The 24,385-nt window shown below is 43.0% G+C and overlaps 2 protein-coding genes across 2 annotated transcripts in view; both read left to right on the top strand.

Moving 5' to 3' along the window:
- The window catches only part of LOC117562714 (R3H domain-containing protein 1-like), a 40,286-nt gene extending 23,089 nt beyond the window's left edge, over positions 1-17,197 (top strand). Inside the window, 14 exon segments of the mRNA XM_034240597.1 lie at positions 2,399-2,674; positions 3,248-3,396; positions 4,011-4,133; positions 5,070-5,342; positions 5,344-5,445; positions 5,885-6,014; positions 9,088-9,245; positions 9,413-9,546; positions 11,218-11,321; positions 13,083-13,258; positions 14,097-14,250; positions 14,720-14,817; positions 14,992-15,076; positions 16,087-17,197. Of these exon segments, the coding sequence (XP_034096488.1) occupies positions 2,399-2,674; positions 3,248-3,396; positions 4,011-4,133; positions 5,070-5,342; positions 5,344-5,445; positions 5,885-6,014; positions 9,088-9,245; positions 9,413-9,546; positions 11,218-11,321; positions 13,083-13,258; positions 14,097-14,250; positions 14,720-14,817; positions 14,992-15,076; positions 16,087-16,343 (2,219 nt within the window). The 3' untranslated portion in view covers positions 16,344-17,197.
- Positions 17,198-17,657: 460 nt separating this feature from the next.
- Positions 17,658-22,768, top strand: LOC117562726. Its single transcript, XM_034240614.1, has 3 exons — positions 17,658-17,985; positions 20,872-20,966; positions 21,048-22,768. Exons 1-3 carry the CDS (start codon positions 17,772-17,774, stop codon positions 22,239-22,241), a joined length of 1,503 nt encoding a protein of 500 aa, XP_034096505.1. The 5' UTR covers positions 17,658-17,771; the 3' UTR covers positions 22,242-22,768.
- Positions 22,769-24,385: the final 1,617 nt, after the last annotated feature.

Below are 24,385 nucleotides of genomic sequence, written 5' to 3'. Positions count from 1 at the left end.
TGTCATTTTAGTATATATAAATAAATAGGATTATATCTTATCCTTATTTGATGAAAAACTCAGGTTGAATGATGAAGAAGCTTTGCAGAGTATCTGCTCAGGTGTGTGGTGTTTTTACCAGCTGTGTTTTGGCCACAATGCATTCGCTTTTTTTCTCCGCCTCATTGTAGCGAAAATGGGCCCAAATATCACATCGTTTCTTTCTCCCAAGCTGTGGTGGCTTTAGACTTTTTCGTTGTCAGTCATTTTGACGGACAGGATCGTAACATTTCCGTCATAATCCATTATTATCCGTCGAGTGCACAATTTATCACTCACTCGCGCTGACGGGGGGTATTCGGTTAACGCGAGTGCAACCACTGCTCCCAAGCCCTGTTGTTGCCATTTTATTTTCTGTTAAATAAGGTTAGTTAGACCACTAGTTAGACCACTAGTTAGACCACTAGTTAGACCACGAGTTAGACCATGAGTTAGACCCGAGTCTTCCTGACAGTTCAGTGTGCCGCTGCCCGGTGTAATTCAAATCTACCGCCGCGCGCAGCACAGACACACAGCTGCTGCCCAGCGCAGCACCGGAAATGGATCTGCTGGGAGAAAAACTGACTATCAGAGATGTAACGTTATCTTTGATAATATTTCGTCTCCTCATTTTTCGTCAATAAAAGTAAAGAGATTTTGGCATAGTTTTTATTTAGTAAACTACATTTTTGTCTCGTCACTTTTCGTCAACGATATTGCATGATGATTTCGTTACAGTTATTGTTTACTGCCGTCTCGTCTCGTTTTCGTCATGGAAAAAAAGGTCGTTGACGAACATATTTCGTCATGGTTTTAGTCAACGAAATGTACACTACTTGGAAGTGAGCCTACAATTCGTTTAGAGGAAAACGAATCTAATTAGAGAGCACCCTGGTTAATTGAAGACCTCTAGGGCTGCTGAGGTCTCATCAGAGCAAATGTTTGTTGTCCTATCGCGGTCATTAAAGTCTGCTGTCAAAACTAACAGCAGTGTGGTGATGGAGGAGGCTTTTAAAAGGTGTTGCAGCAGAAGTGTGAAACCTAGCTGTGAGGAGTGGCTGCATTATGTATAAGCGTGGGGGTAAAGTGCCACAAATGAAGTTAGCTCCACACCTGCAGGAGCTTTCTCCACGATGTGATACATCTGTACCTCGATGGGCTCAGATTAGATGAGACACACTCTTCACTGCGGGTTTGTCTTCTTTATCTCTGGGAATTCAGGATAAGGAGGCCATTTAGTTTCCTCCCTCTGCCTGGCATTTTTCTATTTTTGCCAATCTCCTCCTTGTCTCCCCCGCAGCTTCTTGCCTGAGCAGCTTTTTAAGTTGTTTACGAGGCGGCTCGCTGCCCTCCCTTTTGTGTTTTGGGAGCATAAGTCGAGGAGACATTGTGCCGGCGTGTTCTCCTTCGCCTCAAATAACCTCTCCTCTCGGCAGACTGCACGCAATCTCTGTCTGGGAGTACAGGCTGATAAATGATGAAGGCCAAATTCCTCTCCATCTTTTCAAATGAATAGTTTATTGTTACATAATTTCTATTTGAAACCATCTTTGTCAGTCATGACCCTTCTTATTATGTTCCCTTTATTCTGAATCCAACGGGGGTTCCTTAACCCTTAGATGCATAAGTGGGTCTTTTTGGACCCGGTGAGGTGGTTTTCTTGAAGTATCCTTTGTAATTACATTTTTTTATCATTTCATATTCCAGCTATTCCTCAAAAAACATCTTTTGGATATCATGCCATTCAAATTTTAAATTTACATTTTAAGAAATTGTAGTTTTTGTATTTCTACCCCAAGCTTCCATAAGTGGGTCAAAAATGACCCGCATGCGTTTTCTATGGGAAAACGTTTTTTTCAAAATGATAAATAGTGAAAAATTAAATATAAAATATTTCTAGTGTGAACCAAAATATAATACTAAATATTATACGAGTGATTTATCTTAACCAAAATGGCATAAAAACACATATTATTCTAATACGGGTCCTTTTGACCCACTTATGGAAGACTGTAGGGTCCAGTCACTCGGAGGGTTAACACGTAGTTAAATCATTTATTTCCACATTTAGTTGTTGTTTTACAGAAAACATACTTACTATATTGGATGATAATACCTTTTTTTCTTTCAGTATGCACGATCTTAAACGCAGGACTTTTGCTTGTAATTTTAATTGCTACTTGTACTAAGACCCTTTACCTTTTACCATAGTTACATTTCCACTGCAGCTTCACTGTGAGTAGTTAGCAGCCACATTATTAAACTCCAGATTGCGACCAGCCTCCTCCCGAAACCTTCTTCCACGACTGCTCCATTGATAACTGAAAGCAACACGTTAAAGCTCCCCCTTGTAAATGTGTGCTCATGGTCTTCCCCTCAGGTTCAGAATCGTGCAGCAGCGTGGGTTCTTCGTCCAGTTCGCTGTCTCGTCCCCAGCTTTCTGTCGCCGTCTCAGGCCAGTCTTGGTCCAACATCCCCAGCGCTCCTTTGATCCATCCGTCCCCCACAGACACTCGGGGCTCCTCCGGACACCCTGACATGATCAAGAGTGTCCCTCCGCAGCCACCGTCCGCTACAGACGCAACCAACTATTACGTGTTGCCGCTGGAAGCCTCAGGGATCCCACCTGGCAGCGTGCTGGTCAACCCTCTCACAGGTGGGTGGAGACAATTATAATAATACAGATGTAACAGAGAAGAAGACACAGGGACATTTAAAGGGACACAGGAGGTAGAATAAAAATAGAATAAAATAAATAATGATCCCTCTCAATAAAATAAATGAGGACAAAATAGAATAAAATATAAAAACCTACAAAATAACAGCTTAAAGGTTTCTATTTAGATTTCCTCAAGTTAGCCTGCATTAAATCAAAGTAAAACACATTGTAATGTCTTGTAGTTTTCTGGTTTACTTTTAATTAATTCTTCTTGACTTGGGGACAGATTTTTTTTACAGTTGGCGTGTTGCTGCTGCTCTCATATTGTTTGTCAAATTAGTCCGACCAAAGCATGCCGATCAGATCAGAGTGAACAGATGGGAGAAATCTGTGAGCCAGTCGTACACTTTGAGCTGAACTTCAAATGTGCCAAGATTAGTCACTTTCTGTCGCCTCTTCTCTCACGTCTGGGTGTGTCTTTCTCTGTGTCTTCTTTTGTGTGTGTGTGTGTGTGTGTGTGTGTGTCATAACATAACAGTGGTTATATCTCTTGTGATTTACATTTGACAGGCAAGCCTTTCATCCACCCCGATGGCAGCGCTGTGGTTTATAACCCGGCCTCAAACGCTGCGGGCAGGAATCCTCAGCAGGGGAAATCCCCACAGCAGCCAATCCCTGCCCCTCCTCAACAGCAGCCGACCAATCACATCCACTCCCAGGTCAGTGGGCGGGGCTTCATTTACACACACTTAACTCCAGTTAGAGCTGCAACTGTCAGTTATTTTTATCTACTGGTTATTTCCAAAATGCATCGATTTATGTTAGAAATAATGATGGTGATGCTTTTAAATGTCTTTTAAAGTCCAAAAGCCAAAGATGTTCACTATAATGTGATATTAGACATGTAAGAGCAGGAAATCTCAATAGTTGAAAGGCTGAAACCAGCATTTATCGTATGTTTGCATGAAACACTTACCCAGATCACTAACTCCAGTGTTTTCTCTAACGTCACTAACCTATTGTGTTGAAATAAGAGCTGATAGTATGATGGTGGGAGCTTCACTTAGCCATTTAATTGACTGTTTGATAAACCCGTCCCATGAACAGCTTCCCTACATTCCTCACTAGGCAAATCATAAAGAACTTAAGTATGTAAAAGTGTATCTTTATTCGATGTAGGAACGTTGTTGTTTCTACTAACCCCAGCCATTGCTATCTGATAAAGCCTAACGTTTGCAAAACACATCTTCTCCTAGTGAAGCTCCTACTGTGCTGCTAGCATCCTTCTTCATCTCCTTTCCTTCTGTCTGTCCTCTCCTCCTTCCCTCCTCAGCCGATCTGTCCTCCTCTCCTGCTGTCCTCTGAGCCTGTTCACAACCCGACGGTCTCCTATCCTCTTCCTCCTCTTCCTCCTTCTCAGTTCCTGCCCGTCTGTGCTAACCAACAGTACACTGTGGTACAGAACTCCTTTCGTTACACTTTTAATATTCCTTTCCTTCCCCGATCCACCTCCTGTCCCTTCTGCCTCGTTAACAGTTTATTTCTTGACTTTTCAAACTATGAAACTGATGTCTAAAGAGAGTCAGACCTCCATAATGTAGCCTCTTAATGAGCTCATTTGTTAACGAACCTCTGTGGTCAATTCAAATGTTATGACATTTAATGCCCCTATAATAAATTATATACCACATTTTTATCGTCTGTTTTAAAGTACAGTAACTGGAGGGTTGTGGGTTCTTGTAAAAATGTCTTACAGTAAGAATTATCTCCCCTTTTCAAACATCTACACAGCTTATTACTCTTCCACTTAACTATTCATTCATTGGTGGAAAGGTGTATCTGATCCAGAAGGAGCCGCTACCCACATATATAGATCATGCATCCACTTAACCTCATTTCTGACCTGGTTTTAGTGAAAGACATGCCTGTGTGACTAATTATGCCTGTGGAAAGTTCCATTAATATTTAATTCATCACCAGATGTTGCCGCTGAATAATCCATGACTAAAAAAAACCACAATTTTTTACAACAACACGTCAGAAGTGACCTGAACTGGCGCGCAGTGTTAATGCAGATAAATAGTCGGCTTTAGACTCCGCTATTCTCACATTTAGACTTTAAAGCTTCCCCCGGTGGTTCAACTGTATTGATCCATGTTCAGAGCAGATGTAAAGGAATACTTCACTCAAAATGACCATCAAGTGTTTGTCATACATGCCTCCAGGGTGTAACAATAAACCGTATTTAATTTAGTCTTAATTCACATTATTTAATTTCATATTCTGTAAGTGGCTTCAGGTCAGAAGAATGTAATTGTCATGTCTACACTGTAGCTTTGTGCATATGACAATAAAACCTTTTGAGTCTTGAATTGAATCTTTCTCTCTGCAGCCTGACGCCATAAACGCCCAGTTTGGTCACATGACTCTGGCTCAGCATCCGCCCGGTGACAACGTTACTCCGGCTCCAGACACCCGCCATTACCCAGCTGTATACCAACATATAAACCACCACCACCAACACCACCACCCCTCCTCCATGGTGCTGCAGGGAGCTCCTCCTCATCATCCTCATCCTCCTCAGCATCAGCAGCAGGTTGCTAGCTACATGTTAGCAGGGCCATCAGGAGGGATTCTGCAGGGTCAACCCGTCCCGATACCAACACCCCGGCCCAAATCACGCATATCCCAGCTCCACCCCGGCGTTGAACCAGCAACTCCTGCAGCAGCACACTTACATCCAGCAGCCTGTGCAGCAGGTAGGGACGGCGGAGAAACTGTCACATGACTAATCAATTCGTTTACTAGGGGTGGAAATCACCAGGCTCCCAATGATAGTATTGCGATTCTACGACATGCTAAGTATTGGGATACAATATTTTGTGGTATATATGATTGCATGATATATTGGGTTCCAGTGTCTTTTGTGACAAGAGCTTTCGTTTTCCACAACGCTGTATGAACGCAGGTCTTTGCACATGAAGTAGGCGAGTTAATTTCTTAGCTCGCTCAGAATTTGATGGTAGCTAATTTGGAGTTGCAATATTATATTAAAACCTTTAAGAAATAAACAAGAAAGTAGAAAATATACATGTTGAATTACAAATTGACAGTGCAACATTTGTGATATTGGGCTATATAAATAAACATTGATTTGTTGTCATAGTTTGTAATCTGTGTTGTGTGTGTGTGTTCCTCCAGATGCAGTGTTATTGCTCTTCAGCGCACCACCCTCACTGCTCCCCCCAGCAGCAGCAGCAGCAGCATCACTACAGACCTGCTATCACCCCGCTGCCCTACAACTGCCCTCAGAGCCAGAACCTGCCCCAGCAGCAAGGTACAAACTGCCATTTAGATAAGATGCATTTTTTATATTCATCTTGACAGAAAATACCTTTTGGATCATTTGTGTTGAGGCTTGCTTTTACAGCTACAGATGTGTGTAAAGGTATTAAGACTAGGTATAGGTGGAAAGAGTTTTTATTTGATTTTGCATTTTCAGAATAATTGAGAAGCATCATTTAATGTACCAGCATTTGCGCATAGTCCAAAATGTTGACTTAATTCCAATATTTCAGCTTTTTTCTCCTTAAAATGCAGTCAAATAAAACATATCTTAGTACTTCTTCCTGTTCTGACTGACCTAGATATGTAGCTTTTATTGTCTCACAGAAAATACTTTTGGCACACGGATCATTTGTGTTGAGGCTTGCTTTTACAGCTACAGATTTGTGAAAAACATTTGAAGTCTCAGATACATGTGACTGTCATTAAGGCTAAATGTATGGAAAGATGTTTCGGGCGGTACAAAAAAAGATACGGAAGAATTTTTTATTTAATGTGAATTTTGACAACAAGGCGAAATGACTTTAAATTTGAGTTTATCCCAATATTTCGGCTTTTTTCTTTAGACTACTGAAACACAGAGTAAAATAAAAGATGTCTTAGTACTTCTTCCTGTTCTGACTGACCTGGTGAGATGGACTCATTTGAACACACACACACACTGAGGTACACTCTCACAAGGTCCCATTTAGTTTATCCCACACTTCCATTCTCCCTGAATCCAAGCCAAGGTCGTGTTTTATGACGAATGCACCTTGATGCCAACAATGTGCTACAAACATCCTTCACTTCCTCCAATTTCCTGTGCTAAACCGACGCCTCTTCAAACACGGCTTTGAAATAGTTACATGGTGGGAATCAAAGAGGAATCAAAGGATGCTTTAATGAACGAGGTCTGCAGCCTCTGATGTGAAGCAACACATTTTGCCTTGAATATTTAGACTCCATGTCGTCAAGAGCAAAGATAGCCTTGCAGCTATATCAATACACTTTCTCTCAGATAGGTTCTATTTGTTTTGGGATGTATCTTCACCGGGGAGCCGAGCAGACCGACGGCACGACCGAAGGACAAATATCTCTCTCTATTTGTTTTTACCCGTCTCCCCAGGAGTCATCCACTTGATTATTCTGCTCCGTTTTTCCTTCCTTCACCGCAGGAGTTGAGATTGTTAGCTCCTGCTTGCTCTTCCTCACACACACACATACACACACACACACACACACATCTGTGTAAGTGGCTGCGGCACTATTCTGTCATCTGTAGGCTGCAAATGTGGCTTCACTGCTGGGGACCCGGGGAATAGACAGCGGACAAATGAAGCTGACCTACAAAGGCAAAGGACAGCAATTATTTCTCAGGGAAACAGCACGAAAAAAAATGACTCCAGCCAGCGCCTCGTGTTCCTTCTGTTTTTGCATTAATTAAAGAAAAAAAGATGTATACTGAAGGTGAAGATATAGTAGCATGGGGTGCACACATAATAAGTATCAGTGGGAATTCTCTGATGGCGCCACGGAGGAAATGTGAATGTTTCCCCGCCCTTGCATCAGGCTGCAGCTTCAGTCATGGTCATTCTGGGAAAAGCAGCTTGTAATTGATGTGAAGGGATTGTCTTCTTCACTGTTTGGGGAAGGTTCATTAGCATCGCCAGAAAGAAAACCTGACTTTCAATGGAAGTCACATTAAAGAGAATTGAAGTGGTTCTAGCATACAGAGCTGAAATGTCAATGAATCGGTTCGTAGTTACCAGACTTTCGCTTATATACTGTAAGCTTTAGGTAATAAAGGAAATAACGGTGCGGTTAAGGTGCTAAGAGATGTTATGTTCATATATATTGACATGCAAAAGCCACACAGCCAGGTTTAAACCCTGCAGGATCTGTTAGGGGTCAAATGAGGCCCAATCTCATTTGTCATAAAGGGTATGAAGATCGATTTATCGGCATAGAGGAACCACGTTGAGCCTGAGAGGCGGGATTCGGGGCCGGGACGCTGTCTGAGAGACCTCTATGAATCTCACAGTGAACCGGTCTCTTTTTCAGCCTCTCACTCCTCACCATAATCACGTTTTCTAGCAGACAGTCGGCAGCAGGAATGAAAGATGAAGCGTGCGCATGCGAGCCACAAACTTCCTTTTTATAATTGGTCTCAGCTTGCCTCCCCTGAACGCACATAATCCCCCAAGGTGCACAAAACTGTCATCGACACTCTCATGATGCGAGGCAATTCCCCAATTTCCTCATGTGCCGCCTGCTGGAATAAAATGTTTGATATTAGGGTCATTTCACGCTCTGTTTGTGAGTGAAGGTGGGAGATGAGGATGGATAAAAATAGTCGCTCATTGTCTTGCTGTACTCTCCTCCCGGGGCGACAGACTGTAAAGACACCTTCACAAAAGGACGTCCTCTCCTTTTGTCCGCTGGATTACCGCATGTGTGCGTGTCACAAGGGACGGTATTTATCAAATGTCTCTTATTGTCACCTTGACATTTAAGAGGCCGATTCCCCCCTCCGGCGCCGCCATTTCAGGCCGTTTGGAAAATGGACGGATCAGTGTGACTTCTGTGTGTCATTTCTTTAACCTGGGCGCCTCTAAATGGGTTTTTAAGTAGTGCTATAGAAATGTGTTTACCTAATAACTCGCTGAAGTGGAAGTTGTTGTTTCCAGGCAGCAGGTTGAGGCCACCACAGGCTAAATCAGATATATTGACTTTCTCATTTATTCCAAGAGCCTCAACACTGCTTAGCTGCACCTCCACAATCTTTCAATCAGCTGCTGCTTCCTTTCTTATACTTCCGATGACTCATTACCCTTAAAAATCTATGAATGTTGAGCTGTTTTCTTGTAAAATCTTGATAACCAAGTCTTAGAAATCATGAATATTAATGTCTATCTCGAGTCTCTTTTCTCTCGGTCACAGCGTTGTGCCTTCTGATGATTCGTTACCCTTAAAAATGTATAAATCTTGTGCTATTTTCTCCTAAAATCTTGATAACCATGTCTTAGAAATCCTGTCTCTTTTCTCTCGGTCACAGCGTTGTTTCTTTCTCATTTTCGCCTCAGTGCACCAAGCCATGATGCCAAACCCAGCGTCCAGCTACCAGACCATAATGGGCATGCAGCCAACCTCCAGCCTCGCGCTCACTGGCAACCAGCAAAGCAATATGGGCAACCAGATGCAAGGCATGATGGTCCAGTACCCTCCAATGCAGTCTTATCAGGTATTTGGATGATCCGTGTCAGATTAATATTACTTGTGTGGAAATGAGAAAGACATACGATTCTATATTCCTTGTCTTTCAGCTATTAATTCATTGTTTTTGACGCTTTTTTCTACATTATCTTATGGCTTTATTTGCTGGTTAACCTGCTGATTCTGTCCCTGCAGCAGGTTTCCATGCCGCAGCAGTCGTACCAGCAGCCGGTTTTTGTTTCCTGTCAGCCGGGGCAGGGGGGGGTGGCCGTCGCCGGCATGCAGCCCTGCTACAGCCTGCTGCCCCCCAACCAGCACACCACCATGAGGTACCAGAGACACCAGCATGTTGTCCTGATAAACAATGCATTATTTCTAAAGTGTCAATAGAAAAGTATGCATTTTACCAGCATCTCATCAAACAGTGATGGAAAAATGACTGCTAATAAGCTCAGATTTATGTTCACCCTTTTATAACGACAGGTTGTAATAGCTGAAGAGCCTTTAATCGGTTTCAGATGGAGTTATTATCTCGCCTGTGGATGTGCTCTGTCCCAGAAAGCCATTTGCAGGTCCTCAATGCCGTTTCTCACTCCTGAAGGAGCCTCTTATTTATAGACATAACAGGCCTGACGAGCCAAGGTCACTGTGGGCGAAGACATTTAGTTATTACCACGATGCATTCAGTGTTTCCTGTCTGCGTGAAGCCCCTTTTTCAAAAGCTTTTTTCCCAGTGTGAGCTCCGTGCGTTGGCTCTCATTATGAGCTGATTGATAGAACTAGTTCACAGAAAGCAAAAACATGTAATTAGTTCCTACCTCCATGGACCCAATCAATCCGGATAGTGGTGAGCTGAGCACTACTGGGACCGTCGTGTGCTCGTAACAAACACCAGACATGAGGCAGCCATGTTCGTAGTCATCACCTGCAGAGGAACAACACACACACACACACACACACACACACACACACACACACACACACACACACACACACACACACACACACACACACACTTGAGAGGAGAGGTCAGTCTCTCATTGTCCCAGCTGTGAAATGAGGCTGCTTTAGTAGGGCAGTCAGAGGAAGTGATTTATGCTGCTGGCTCAGTGTTTTCCCACGAGGCCCGACTGTCCACCTGCAGCCTGTTTCTCCAGCAGCTGCAGAAAAAACCCTGCAGGCGAGATGCTTACCGAGCAACACGCCTGCTTTGCACATGGACTTAAAGTTACATTTCAATTTTTAATACCCCCAGCTGCAGCGCTAAGATCTCCCGCAGATTTACGTCTGTGCAGGTTTAGAGGGGATTTACTAATCACTTAGGTGTGAGCGTTCACTCCTTTTTCCTCAATCTGGAGCGCCAGAAGCACTTCTGCTGACAAATGTGTCAACATTTAAACTTCAAACCGCGTATCGACTTATTTTAGAAGCTTTCTTTAATGGAAAAGGTTAATCCATCTATTTATGCTTTTTTTCCCGCGTGGTTTAAGGTAGATAATGTATGATAGTGTTCAGAATTTTGCAAGTCACAATTCATTACATGGTCGATTCATCTTTCCATTATGGTTTTAATTAACAAAGTTGTTGTTTGCTCTATAAAATGTCAGAATGTAGTCAAATAAAAATGGCGCTCCAAGCCCAACAGGATGTTCTCAAATATCTTTACAACATCGGAGAACAATTACTAAGTCATTGCACCAGATGTGTTGATTTTAACCAAGTCCCTAATCCAAGTGTATTCAATGAAATTAACTGTTTAATTTTCACATTTCAGAAGCTATAATGACTTTTAAGCGTTGTAAAATAGTGAAAGAAAATGATGTAAATGTCAATAAATGCATGCTGGGCTAGGCATTAAGGCACCCACTCTTATCATCTTACACACCTTGCCAGTTATAAGCAGAAAACATATTAAAATGCATTTCTACGTGCCATTATAAAAGGTCTTAGTGTACCTTATGGCCTGTTGTAAAACCCTTGGTGTCCTGTGTGTTTGTCAGCTCCACAGTGAGCTTCCTGCCGGCACAGATGATGGAGCAGCTTCAGTTTCCTCAGACCTCGTCGCCCTGCGTTTCCCAGCAGCACCCGGGCCAACAGTACGCAGGTAAGCTCGGAAAAAGATCCAAAACACCTGGTTCTGCTCACCAGGATCACACGCAGAATATCCCCTCCCTGACATTAGCCACTCTGGAGATTCCTCAGTGTCAATGACGCTACGACCCGCGCCTCGTAATGAAATAATCTTCCCAGGGTTCACTTGTGTGCTTCAGAAGCGTGATTCGATTTACACTCTGGATTTTTTAAATGAGAAAAGAGTGAGGCGTGGTGCCGACGGCCCCCGGGGGGTTTGGATAAGTGAAAGTGATTTGCACGTCCACCTTCTTTTTTCCCCCCGGAGATTAAACAGCCGGTTGGTCTACCTCTGCAAATACATCGACAACAACTCAGTCTGAATGTTGTTTGGTGCGGGGGGGAACGATTAAAGTGAGACATCACTGATGGAGACAAATTATCACATGGTTAAATCTAATATAGGTAAAACATTGTCTTATTTCCACATGAGAACTGTTTCACTACAGGATCATCGTAAACTATCCCCAACAGATTCATGCTTTAATGCAGTAAAGAAAGCACAAGAAATTGTGACTGCTTCTGGCGATATATTGGGCTAGGTTTAATGGAGACAGATAAAACTACCACTAAGTGAATTAACATAAAAAATGAGTAAGTTTTAAGCAATGAATCCCTAAATAATAACTCATCTTTTCATGTATTGGCCTTTTCGAAGGGCTCTTGCTGTCCAGAGGCCCAGGTGGGGCAGTCTCCTTACTAATGACCTTTATTATTCATGCCTGATTATTATGTGCGAGCGTCGGAGGAAGCCATCGTTTCCTGCCCGTCAGTAATGAGGTCGGATAAAGGTCTCACCTACAGCTTCACCAGTAAACATTTTTAATTGGCTCGGTCCAGAAATAATCTGCAGATTAAGTCCAAAAAGTCGTTGTCCTTGATACTGTTGTTGGGTGATAATTCATAAATCAACACGGTGTCGGCCGTGCCAGGTTTACAATACGGTTTCCACCTAATGTGAGCTTTATGTAAACGGGAATTAATTACACGAGGGTGTGGGATTTATGGAGCAAAAGCTTCTGAAAGCTCTTGATTGCTGAGTTTTTTTAAGTCAAGCGTCATAAGATAATGTGATCATTGCAGAGGGAATGGGATGTTATTGCCACCGCGGATGTGCCCTTAAAATCCAGGCACTTAGAACCTAATTGCTTAGCTGCGTTTTCACTGATGAGGTGTGCAGCTGAACAAAAGTGCTGTTTGTGAAAAAATATCATCATTTATTCACCAATCAAGATGAGCATGATACCAATATGTACCCCATGTAACACATTCTCCACACATGCAATAAAATAATAAATATATTATTATAAATAAATATATTAGGTCCAAGAAATCCAAATAAATCCAAAAAATAAATAGATTATATCAAGAAAATTACAAAGACAGCACAACAGTAAATGAATATACAGATGTGTAAACCGAAGGTATATATAATAATAAATACATACAAATAAGGCAGTTTTTCCCATGTCCTTTCCATGTATGACCTTATTAATAAATAATAATAATTAATATTTAGAGGTGCCTTTCAAAGCACCCAAAGGACAGCTTACAATTCATAAAATATTCGAAGGAAAGGTTTAAGACGGTACAAAAGGAACATGTAGCACTACAGTGAGTAAGCTGATCTGAACCGGTTTGGAGGAGGGTCTTGAACGTGGTGATTGTGTCAGACTGTCGGATATTTGCTGCATTTTTAGCTCACAGCTTGTGTTTTTCCGTTTTCTTTGTGCAGGGTTGTTACCCGCGGCCCCCGGTGGTGGCATGGTGATGCTGCAAATGACGGCGCCCTCCTGCCAGCAGCAAAGAGCCCCCTCCCCCTGTCAGAGGAAACCAACCAGCCACAAACACCCGGAGCACCAGCGCAGCCGCAGACCTGCAGAACTCCTGCCGCCTCCAGAAAACACCCAGGTACAAACGCTGCCCGTGTGCAGAGATAACATAAGAAAATATAGGTTAAGAAGTACTTTATTGATCCCAAGTTGTGTTGCAGCATCATAAAAAGATATGGAATTGTACGAAGATAATCAAACCCCACTCTTCCTGCAATAAACCGTGTCTTAATGTACATTATTTAATTTCTTATTCGGTTCTTGTACATATCATATTCTATTTACTTTCTTGCAATATTTTTATGTTTGTATTTCATTATATATGTTGCATTGTTGGAGGAGCTCAGGTCAGAAGAACTTCATTGCCATTTCTACTCTGTAGCTTTGAGCATATGACAATAAAACCTTTGAATTTTAAATTGAAAAATGGTTGTGTATTTCAATCTCCTTATAACCTTATCTAGCTTTTTTTAATGTAATCACCTCAGTGGTCCAGAGCTTTTGACTTTTCCCAAACAATGTTGAATTAAATTCTACATTTGCTCGAGCGATATTTTCCACACAGAGCAATACAGTACGTGTCAGAAAGTTACAGACGGTTACAAGAAAGCAATTTGAAAGCCAATTGAGTTTTGTTGTCTGAGTTTGACAGTGACGCCAGGCTCGCCTTCTGCGCTCCAGGCGGGTTAAATGTCGCCGTAAATAGGCTCAGCATATGAAGTCGGCGCTGGCGTAACCTGAAAACGAGGAGGGAATAGTCCTCAGCATTAGGGCGTAATGGTACATTAAGGGGACTAATGTGGATGGGACGGTACATTAAAGCAATGACTTTGAGAGGAGTCGCAGTGGTTGCTTTTTTGAATGAAAGTGTTTTTTGTTCTTCCCTCTTCTTCCTCCTTCCGGTGTGTTGTGTGTAGAGCAGCCGGCCCTTATCGCGGGCCCTCACGCCCTCGCCAGGCCACCCGCCCAGCGTCAAGGGCCTCCCATCAGGCATTTCCTCCATCCCTGTCATGGCCCACCACCCGCACCACCCCCCGCCGCTCCCTACAGCCTTCTGCCACAGTGGACAAGGTCAGTAGTCACGCAGAAGTAAAGACATTGCAGGATAATCTAAACCTATTCCTGCCTCAATCCTGAGGGTGCAGAGATGTTTTGCAAACAGTTTGATTGTGTAGAGAAACTGTCATGCAAAAAAATACTTTACTTAAGCAAACAGAAATGTATTTTATGCTAAGTCAATTAACCTTTGCTCACTTATACTCGACCTCCTAACACCCTTAGATTGATTTGCACTTTCACTATTTAGCATTGCGATGCATTTATAGTGGAGTATTAGGTCATTTCTGATTGGCTGATATATCTTTAGCTCATTTGCTTCTATTGTCTGTTAGTTAGTAAGTTATTTGAGATTTTTATAATTGGTAAATGTCCTCTAGTACGCTCAGGATTGAGTCTCCAATCCAAATCAATTTAATGTTTCTTGTTTCTACGGATCTGAAAATCCACTTTTTATTGATACCTTGTTGTGTTTTGTCTGAAGGTGAAGCACACTACTCTCTACTGGGCCAACCTCTGCAGTACAAACCCTCCATCAGACCTCCGCTGATCCACACCGCCCACATGGTGGCCAAACACCAGGTCAGACACACACACACACACACACACACACACACACACACACACACACACACACACACACACACACACACACACTCCTGCAATAACATTATTACCATTTTCTGGAGTCAATCCTCTGTATTAAAAGAAAAAAAATGGCATCTCAGGTGAGCTGATGACCTTCTTTCTCCTCAGGGTCCACTGGGGGTTTGGCGAAGCGCTCATGGGAGGAAGGCCAGCAGAAAACCTCTGTCTTCAGATCTCAGTGTAGGTGAAGCAGGTAATAGGAAGTCCAGAGGGAGGCATTAGTTTAGTGAACCTCCATTTAACGGCAGTCATTTTAAGTTTACTCGACGTTCTGACCTAGATTTGACCTGTACACAGAAAGTGCCACAAAAGGAAAAAGGAAAGTAAGTAATAAACTTCTGTGCAGATTACCTGAAATAACATCAGGTTTTTGTGGTGTCAAAATCTGCTTTCTGCACTCCGCAGCTGAGGAGGAGAAGTGTGTGTTAGTGAGTGTAAGCAGAATAAATCACAGACGGGGCAGATCTCACACCTGGCAACCTGCAGCCCCGGCGGTATTGTGCCGACAGAAATGTGCTGATTATTTCAAATACAGCGTAACATTTTTGCATTATTCAGGTGCTTTAGTCAATCATATCACAAGTGCAATCAACAAGGAGTTTTGTTTTGTGCATTAAATGTAGAACTGCAATAATAATTTTCGCTTAATATGCAGGTTTTTCTTTCTAGATTTAAGGTCAGAAAATAATGATTAATGTCCCTCACATTTTATTAGATTGTCCAGGGTGAGGTCTTGTTTTATCGGTCCAGAATCCAAAGATATTCATCATAATAACAGAGAGGAAATATCTATATTTCACAGCATTGAAAAATGACTTCATAGATTATCGGAATAGTTTGTGATAATTAATAATAATAATCTTTATTTGTATAGCAACAAGTTCAGTCCAAAGTGGTTCACAAAGGCATTTCACAGATAATTGATCTCACACAGAATACAGATACCATTAAAAGACATCAAAACAAACGTTGGAGTTGAATTGACAATAATGTGATGAAAGCAGTGGAAAGTTCTTGCAACAAACAGCATTATTTTGAAGACACAGTAAAAACATTTGAGTGACTTGTTCGACCGACCTTCAGCCCACAGCTTTTCCCTGACAGCCGCATTTTATCGAAGCCTCCCGATGGTATAGCTGTGATTCCTCTGGCAGTTGTTGTTATTTCCCGCCTGCTCACAGTGCTGTCTGTGTTTGTCTGCAGTGAGCAGTCAGATCCTGGAAGTGACAGATCCTCCGGAGGGGATCAGCTGTACAGAATCACACCACCTCCTGGCAAACTTCTGCAAAGGGGGCCAATTGATCCAGCGAAACACCACCAGGGACGCTCACCTGGCCTCATCATACTCCATCTTTGCCATGCTCCCCTCCAGATACTCCGCCCCGAGCAGCACGCTCCACCACAGGACTAGCACCGGACACAAAGTGGAGCGCTGTGACTCTAACTCGGCGAACTCATAGCTGCTAAAACTCCCGGTGCGTCGAAGGAGCGTGAAACGAACGCACGTCGGAAACCACCTGCCTCTGCTGCCTCAGTCTGGAGTTCACAGACTCTGTCCAAATCAAAAGCTAATGTTTTGAAGAATGAATGTTCACTTTTTTTATTTTGTTTTTTGAAATGCGTCCGATGACCATCTCTACTTAAAACAATGCTAGTTTGCTGTTCGAAAGTGTTTGGAGAGCTTTGGGATTTTCTTTTTAAAAGCAGGTGTATGCATCATATCGAGCTCATGGTGATCATAATCCAACTGTTTCTGGTTCAATCATCTTTGTGTGCCCACTTGACACGTGAAATTGGGGTTCCCCTACCATGTGATTGAGCATTCATATCAAAGCAAGTGTCATATTTTATTTAACATTCATCAATAATTCCGTCATCTGTTTTCTAGCCACTGAAACTGAGGAGCGTTTATCCGCAGGAACGAGTTCTTGTTCAACATGCTCACACACAGCAGCCCATACAATAAGAAACACTGAATAATAGATATACTACCTGAATTATTTGCAGTCACTTTTATACACAGTGAATGTTGGATTTGCACTGAAGTGATGAACGAGATTTAATTGCTATCGGACTGGGCCTGGATTTCTTTCTTTTATCGACCCCATCGTTCCTGTTTGTTGCACTCCAGGCCACTTTCTTTTATATTTAATTAAAATGTTTATATGCACAAGAAAAATGCAAACGAGTGTGTCGTTCTACTTGGCTTCTTCTTTTTTGTTTTGGATTTTGTTTGTGTGAATCATGAGGTCGCTGTCTGGTGTGGCTTTTTTCCTCTTTTGTTTTGGTTTGACTAATAAATGTTTGCACCACACGTGTTCACATAACTTTTTCCTAAGTTTAAAGGTGAGCAATAACCTGACAGTAGTATTAGGAATCAGAAGGGCTTCATTGGTCCCACAGAGGATGTACATAGCTACAGCATTATAGAGATAGCAGCATATATAAAGGCAAATAACACACTAGTAGATAAAAAGGCATGGCTAGTGTTTGAAATAATAAAATACAAAATGCACACATTCAGGGAATATAAATAAGCAGTGTTTATAAAACAAGTGACATTGTAGTACACTATTTGGTACACTTAATAGTGTATTTAACAGGTTCCTTGTTGCTAGTTGTTCCTATAGTGTGAGAGGAAGAATAATATCAACATGAGGCTACTACGGGCTTTGCAGAGATGCAGAAATTAACCATTTGTATACTGTATGTAACGTAGAGCAACAGTGAGCCCTCGTGGACAGCTGCAGATACTAAAGCATGCACAGCAGAGTGAAAGTGAAAGCAAACTCTCCATGTAGCTGTGAGTGTGTTTATAGCAACAGCTCGGGGTTTACAGTGGAGGGAAAACGCGCCTTAGCAGTTAGCTGAGATGCTCGCTGCGCTTCATGTCTGCAGCCGAAATGGAGACAGATTCCCGGGAGGAAAAGAGGACCGTGGTGGTGTCCGGTGTGCCCGAAGTGCTGCCCGTGAGCAGAATGATAGACAAGCTAACAATCCACTTCCAGAGCTGCAGAAAGAGCCATGGAGGAGACGTGGAGGTCGTCAAGTTACCCACCAACATGCAGGGGGTCGCTTTGGTCACTTTTGACAAAGCTGAAGGTAAATCAACCTCTTCTAAACACAAGCTACAAGCTAGGCCTACTAAGTGTGTGTGTGTGTGTGTGTGTGTGTGTGTGTGTGTGTGTGTGTGTGTGTGTGTGTGTGTGTGTGTGTGTGTGTGTGTGTGTGTGTGTGTGTGTGTGTGTGTGTGTGTGTGTTTTGTGTTCTTTCACTTTTAGGAAGCACAAGTTAGAGTTAAAGCCGAATAAGTTCATTTGTTTTTGTTTTAATTCCTTAGAAAGCAGCCCCAGTGTGAGCATCTTGTGTATTCACTTCATCATAATACTTCAGTAATAACTATTCGGCTGTACTGAAGGTATAAAAACATCAACATCTGAATCATAATAAAGATCGTGTTTACTACTCAAAGATAGTGACAGGAAGCGACATATTTCCTCTAGTTGTACAACGTAAACATAAAACTATCACTAATAATATATTGGTGTTTTCTTCACTTCAATGCAGTAATGCCAACATATTTTAGGGTGTATAAATAGTAGGCCTACATCATAGTAAACAGTACCTGTATCCAGAAATACGAAGTGATTTTGAAAGGCGTGTTACAGATTGAATATGTTACCATACATTACATTACATTGCATTTAGCTGACGCTTTTATCCAAAGCGACTTACAATAAGTGCATTCGACCAACAAAATACAACTTGAAGAAAACAGAATCATAAAAGTACATCAGGTTTCATAGAGCAAAAACATTTCAAGTGCTACTCAACTGGCTTTAGAAAAGCCAGTCCTTTATTAGTATAAAAGTGCTTCGTTAATAGTTCTATCGCTCGAGGTGGAGTCGAAAGAGATGAGTTTTCAGTTTGCGCCGGAAGATGTGCAAGCTATCTGCTGTCCTGATGTCAATGGGGAGCTCATTCCACCATCCTGGAGCCAGGATAGCAAACCCACGTGTTTTTGCCGATGGGAACTTGGGTCCCCCTCGCAGCGAGGGCGCAGCGAGTCGTTTGGCTGACGCAGAGCGTAGTGCACGCGCTGGGGTGTACGGTTTAACCATGTCCTGGATGTAGGAAGGGCCAGATCCATTCACAGCATGGTACGCAAGTACCAGTGTCTTGAAGTGGATTCTAGCAGTTACCGGAAGCCAGTGAAGGGAGCGGAGGAGCGGAGTGGTGTGGGAACATTTAGGAAGGTTGAAGACCAGAGGAGCCGCTGCATTCTGGATGAGCTGCAGAGGTCGGATGGCACATGCAGGTAGACCAGCCAGGAGGGAGTTGCAGTAGTCTAGGCGTGAGATGACGAGAGCCTGGACCAGAACCTGAGTCGCTTTCTGAGTCAGCTGGGGACGCATCCTCCTGATGTTGTAAAGCGTGTATCTGCAGCAGCGGGTTGTAGCAGCGATGTTTGCAGTGAAGGACAGGTTGTTATCTAGGGTCACACCCAGATTCCTTGCAGTCTGAGTCGGGGAAACAACTGAGGTGCCGATGTTGATTGTCAGGTCAAGAGTTGGACAATCTTTTCCCGGGAGGAAGAGCAGCTCAGTCTTGTCAAGGTTGAGTTTGAGGTGATGAGCAGACATCCACTGAGAGATGTCAGCTAGACAAGCAGAGATGCGTGCGACGACCTGGGTCTCTGAGCGGGGAAAGGACAGAATTAATTGGGTGTCGTCAGCGTAGCAGTGGTAAGAAAAACCATGCGGGCTAATGACTGATCCGAGTGAGTTTGTGTACAGGGAGAAGAGGAGGGGACCAAGAACAGAGCCCTGAGGGACCCCCGTAGTTAATTGACAAGGGTCGGACTCAGACCCTCTCCAAGTCACCCTGTAGGTACGGTCTTTCAGGTATGAGGTGAGGAGGGAAAGTGCAGAGCCTGAAACTCCAAGTTTTTGGAGAGTGCGAAGGAGGATCTGATGATTCACCGTGTCGAATGCAGCAAACAGGTCCAACAGGATGATGACAGAGGAGAGGGATGCAGTTTTGGCAGTGTGCAGTTCCTCCGTGACAGCAATGAGAGCAGTTTCTGTGGAGTGACCTGCCTTGAAACCAGACTGGTGCGGATCCAGAAGGTTGTTCTGATGGAGATAACAGGAGAGTTGTTTAAAGACAGCGCGTTCAAGTGATTTAGACAGGAACGGGAGGAGAGAGACAGGCCTGTAGTTTATAACATCAGACGGGTTGAGAGTGGGTTTCTTTAGGAGAGGGTTTACTCTTGCCTCCTTGAGACTGTTTGGAAAGTGACCAGAAGTTAGAGAAGTGTTGATGAAATGGGTGAGAAACGGTAGAATATCAGGAGCGATAGTCTGAAGGAGGTTTGAAGGGATAGGGTCCAGAGGACAGGTGGTAGGGCGGGCAGAGGTAATGAGGGTAAGAACCTCACTTGGAGAGAGAGGGGAAAAGGAGGTCAGTGTGTTGGTGGAAGGAGGGTCTGGTGACCCAGCGGTGAGTAGAGGTGAGTCAGAAAAAGAAGAGCGAATATCATCAACCTTTTTTTCAAAGTGGGTAACAAAGTCTCTTGACAGAAGTGAGGAGGGGGGAGGGGCTTTACACGTGACAGTATTTCTGGACACGCCTGCAGGGACTTTCTAAGCTGCTAAATTCACATTTATTCAGTTATGACTGGCTGTAAGTCATAAGCGGTGACTAGATATTTAAATGCATTAAACCATGTGCAGTCATTTCTGAATGTATCTCCTATTTAATGCTTTAATTCATTCCCATGGGACCCACTTATAATACAGTGTGTACAGAGGTGAGGTATATATCAATCAATTATCTACAGGAAGTGCCGCGTTGATGCATGCCAGTGGTTTGATTCACCAGATTACAGCACTGTCAGCATCAGAATGGGAGATAAGGAGGAGGTGTTGTGTCATTTCTGAATGGCTTTATGAACAGTATAACATATCAGTGCACTTCTCTTGGCAGATGCAAACAGGGCGGTGGGAAAGGAGCAGCAGATCATGGCGGACGATGAGTTTCCAGAAGAATACCTGCTCACTGTGTTCCCCTTCTCTACAGATGTAAGCGTCACTTTATTCTTACATGCATAGTGGTTAGTTTTCTCATATGATATATAAGATATTCATGTTCTTTTGCTGCAGGTGTTTTTCTACGTCTCCAGCGCTACAGTTGATCTCTCCGTGTTCGGCAGAGATCCGTCGTCGCTGATTCAGAGTCTGCGGTCAGCTCACAGGTCGATACGTTTCCAACCTTCACCAAATCGGAGAAAAGCCACCATCGAAGGGCCTTTCACGGCCGTCCGAGCCCTGAGACAGGACCTCATCCTCAGGGCGGAAAGACTTAACTCCACAGCCCAAACAGCTGCCGTCAAACTCAAAGAAACTGCTCCTAATCCCAGGGTCACATCTCCTCACAGCTCTGTAAGCCGCCACGGGGCTATAGCTAAACTGGGACCAGGAAGTGCTAACTGCTTATCACCTCCACTGCACACCACAGGTGAGGAAACACAACGACTGCATTCTAAAACTCATTCCCCGAGGCGAAAAGCATCCCGTGAGAGAGATCGGCTCGAAATGCCCACAGAAAACAGAGCAGAGCAAGTAGAGACCAACCCCAGACCAGTGCACAATTCAAGGAATAGACCTTCCTTAATAGGCCTGGAGATGGAAATATCTCCTAAACAGTCAGGGGTAGACGATATTTCAGATAAACGCAGCAGACCAGAAAGGGTTTCATCCTCTAAGATCAGAGAAGAGAGTCAGACAGAAAGTAGCAGCACTGACTATCTGCAGGAATCAGATCAGAAGAGCCCTGCCACGACGACTAAGGTCCAAACCAGACACAAACATGTCTCAAAGTCCTCCAAGAGTAACACTGAGGACACTGGAAATGTGTCTGCAGTTGGTCTCGAGGATCAGGAGGATACGTGCATCTGGGTGGACTCCTACATATTCAATTACATCGAAACATTTGACAAAGAGGAGTTCGACAAATGCTCCAGAGGCGTTGATGTGTCCGTTCAGAGCGAAGGCACCGACCTCGTAAGGTTAGTTTTAACCGAGAGGCCAACTTCCACGGTCTCATGGCTGCAGTATGCATTAGGAAGCCTCAAAAGTCTAGTGGAGATTTGGAGGATACGGTTGAGGGTTCATCAGATCGACTACAACAAGAAGGATAAACAGAAACTGATAGAAATCTGCAAAGATGTGGATGTCGTGTTCGTTAACGTTTTATACATGATAGAGGACTCTTGTGTTAAAGTCATTGGCTTCTCTTCTTCTAGTCACCTGTTCTGTCAAAAGGTGGAGGAAAGACTGAACCCAAAGACCCTCTAAGAAGATTTACATGGAGGAGAAATACATGACTGCAGTTCTACAAAATGACCACAGGGTGGCAGCATTGTGCTGCAATTTGCATCCACAGAACCAGCTCCTGCACAGTGTCTGAAATCAACAAGGCATTATAAGCACATTTTTGATTACTCTGTTCCACACAAACATGTTTTTTTATTACCCTGGCTAATAATCAGAGTTATATGAGTTAATAACACTGTATCTATGACATTCCTGCCTCTATAACCCAGTTAAATGTTCTTATTAAATGAAAGAATCAAATGATTTCCTTTTGTTTAGCGCGGGTTGATAATTAGGCTTTTTAAAATGAAGTGTAATACAAAGCATGTTCTCACAGTAGGGACACATCTTAATAAACCTCCTCACGTCTCAATAACAATAGACAGGCTTCTTATTAACAATTAGAGTTGACAATCCATACATATTTTTATCATTTTGAGGCATTAATTATGTATTTAATGCAGAAATATACGTGGAAAATACTCTTAATATAAAGTATATTTTATTAACTTTAATATTTGTCTAATTTTATATTTTTATGTGTATAGATTTCTCCTTAATTGACCAACATTTTTGTGATAATGGTACGTTTTGCATCTCTAATTATTTGTTGTGGTTGATTGTGTTTTTTTTAATTAAAACTTGTAATACAGAAATGATTTGCACTAATCTAATCAACTGGGGAGGTTTCATGGTGATATGTAGGTATCCTATTCACATGTAGTGTCTCCCTTTAACATATTGTATTACAGAATTGCATCTTAAGTCTTTATTGACGCTTTACGGCTTGAATATTTTACATTCTGTGCTTTGCCTTTGTTATACATTTTCCAATTTCTACAGGGACCAACATTGGGCAGTAGGGGGCGCTGTGACACTTTCTCCAATATGGTGAAATGAGAGAAAATAGAAAAACAGACAGAGAATAGAGTCCTGCTCACTGGAGCTATTATGGAGGCTGGGTTTTGGCAAGCAGGGTGCAGATTGGCAGGCAAATGATGTCAGTTGGACGTCCCATTATACACACACACACACACACACACACACACACAGGGCCTCACCTTCTCCCAGGGAAACACTGATCCAAGCTTGTGATGTGTGGAGAAGATGTTCGGTAAAAATCTGTCCTGCGATTATGCAAATGAGCTCGCCCCACAGCCTCGGTAATTGATTCATTATGTAAAAATAGGCCACACAACCATAATGAACACACACAAACACAGACAATCGCTCATCTCGCAGACACACACACGCACACACACACACTCTTGTTGTTACCATAGGAACATAGTGGAAGAGGTTGCCGAGCTGCAGCACTATAGGCGTTGTTAGGGGAAGCTCTCGAGTACAATGCATGGAGGACGGAGGAATTACATTACAGCAGAAGAACCCTTAACAAAGACTCTTAACACACACACACCTCCCTGTTGCCCCTTCGCCTTGAACAATTACCCGTTATTTATGGAGAGGGGTGTGGGGTTACCGTGGTTTAATGGAAAGGAGGGTCAACAAGCAGAAAGCGTGAATCGATCTTTTCATCCTATCTGCTCATTATGCATACATATAATTGGATAATTGCATTTTTGAATATATTAAACATGTAAGTATGACTTCCATGAGGGAGGTCAGAAACAGAGAAGGAGGCCTGAGTGTCTTTGTGAGGACGTTTCTCCACAGATGGATTACTGAACAGGCAGGAGGGACTATTATTGGAAAGTCAAGAGTGAAAATATGGCTGCAAAAAGATGCAGGACAACAACAGAGGCAAACAACAAATGTACAGACGATCAAAACAACCAAAATAGACGCAAAACAACAACAACAAAAAGCTAAATAATCAAACGGACGTAAAACAACCACATGCAGACGCTAAGAGACTAACAACAAACAAACAACTCAAGCACCAGGAAGTGTGTGTGCTCGTGTTCAGACCATGGGTTCAGACACACACATCTCAGAGGTCAGAGGTCGTGCAGTAAGGCAGCAAGCCTCCGCGTCATATTTTGAGGAATGTGGCTGCTGGTGATGGATCGTGCTCCTCAGGCGGTGTGTGTGTGTGTGTGTGTGTGTGTGTGTGTGTGTGTGTGTGTGTGTGTGTGTGTGGTGTGTGTGGTGTGTGTGTGTGT

This window comes from Gymnodraco acuticeps, unplaced genomic scaffold (genome assembly GCF_902827175.1).
Source record: "Gymnodraco acuticeps unplaced genomic scaffold, fGymAcu1.1, whole genome shotgun sequence".
Lineage (NCBI taxonomy): Eukaryota > Metazoa > Chordata > Actinopteri > Perciformes > Bathydraconidae > Gymnodraco > Gymnodraco acuticeps.
Note: the sequence above shows the minus strand (reverse complement) of the source record. Positions and strands in the feature narration are given on the sequence as shown.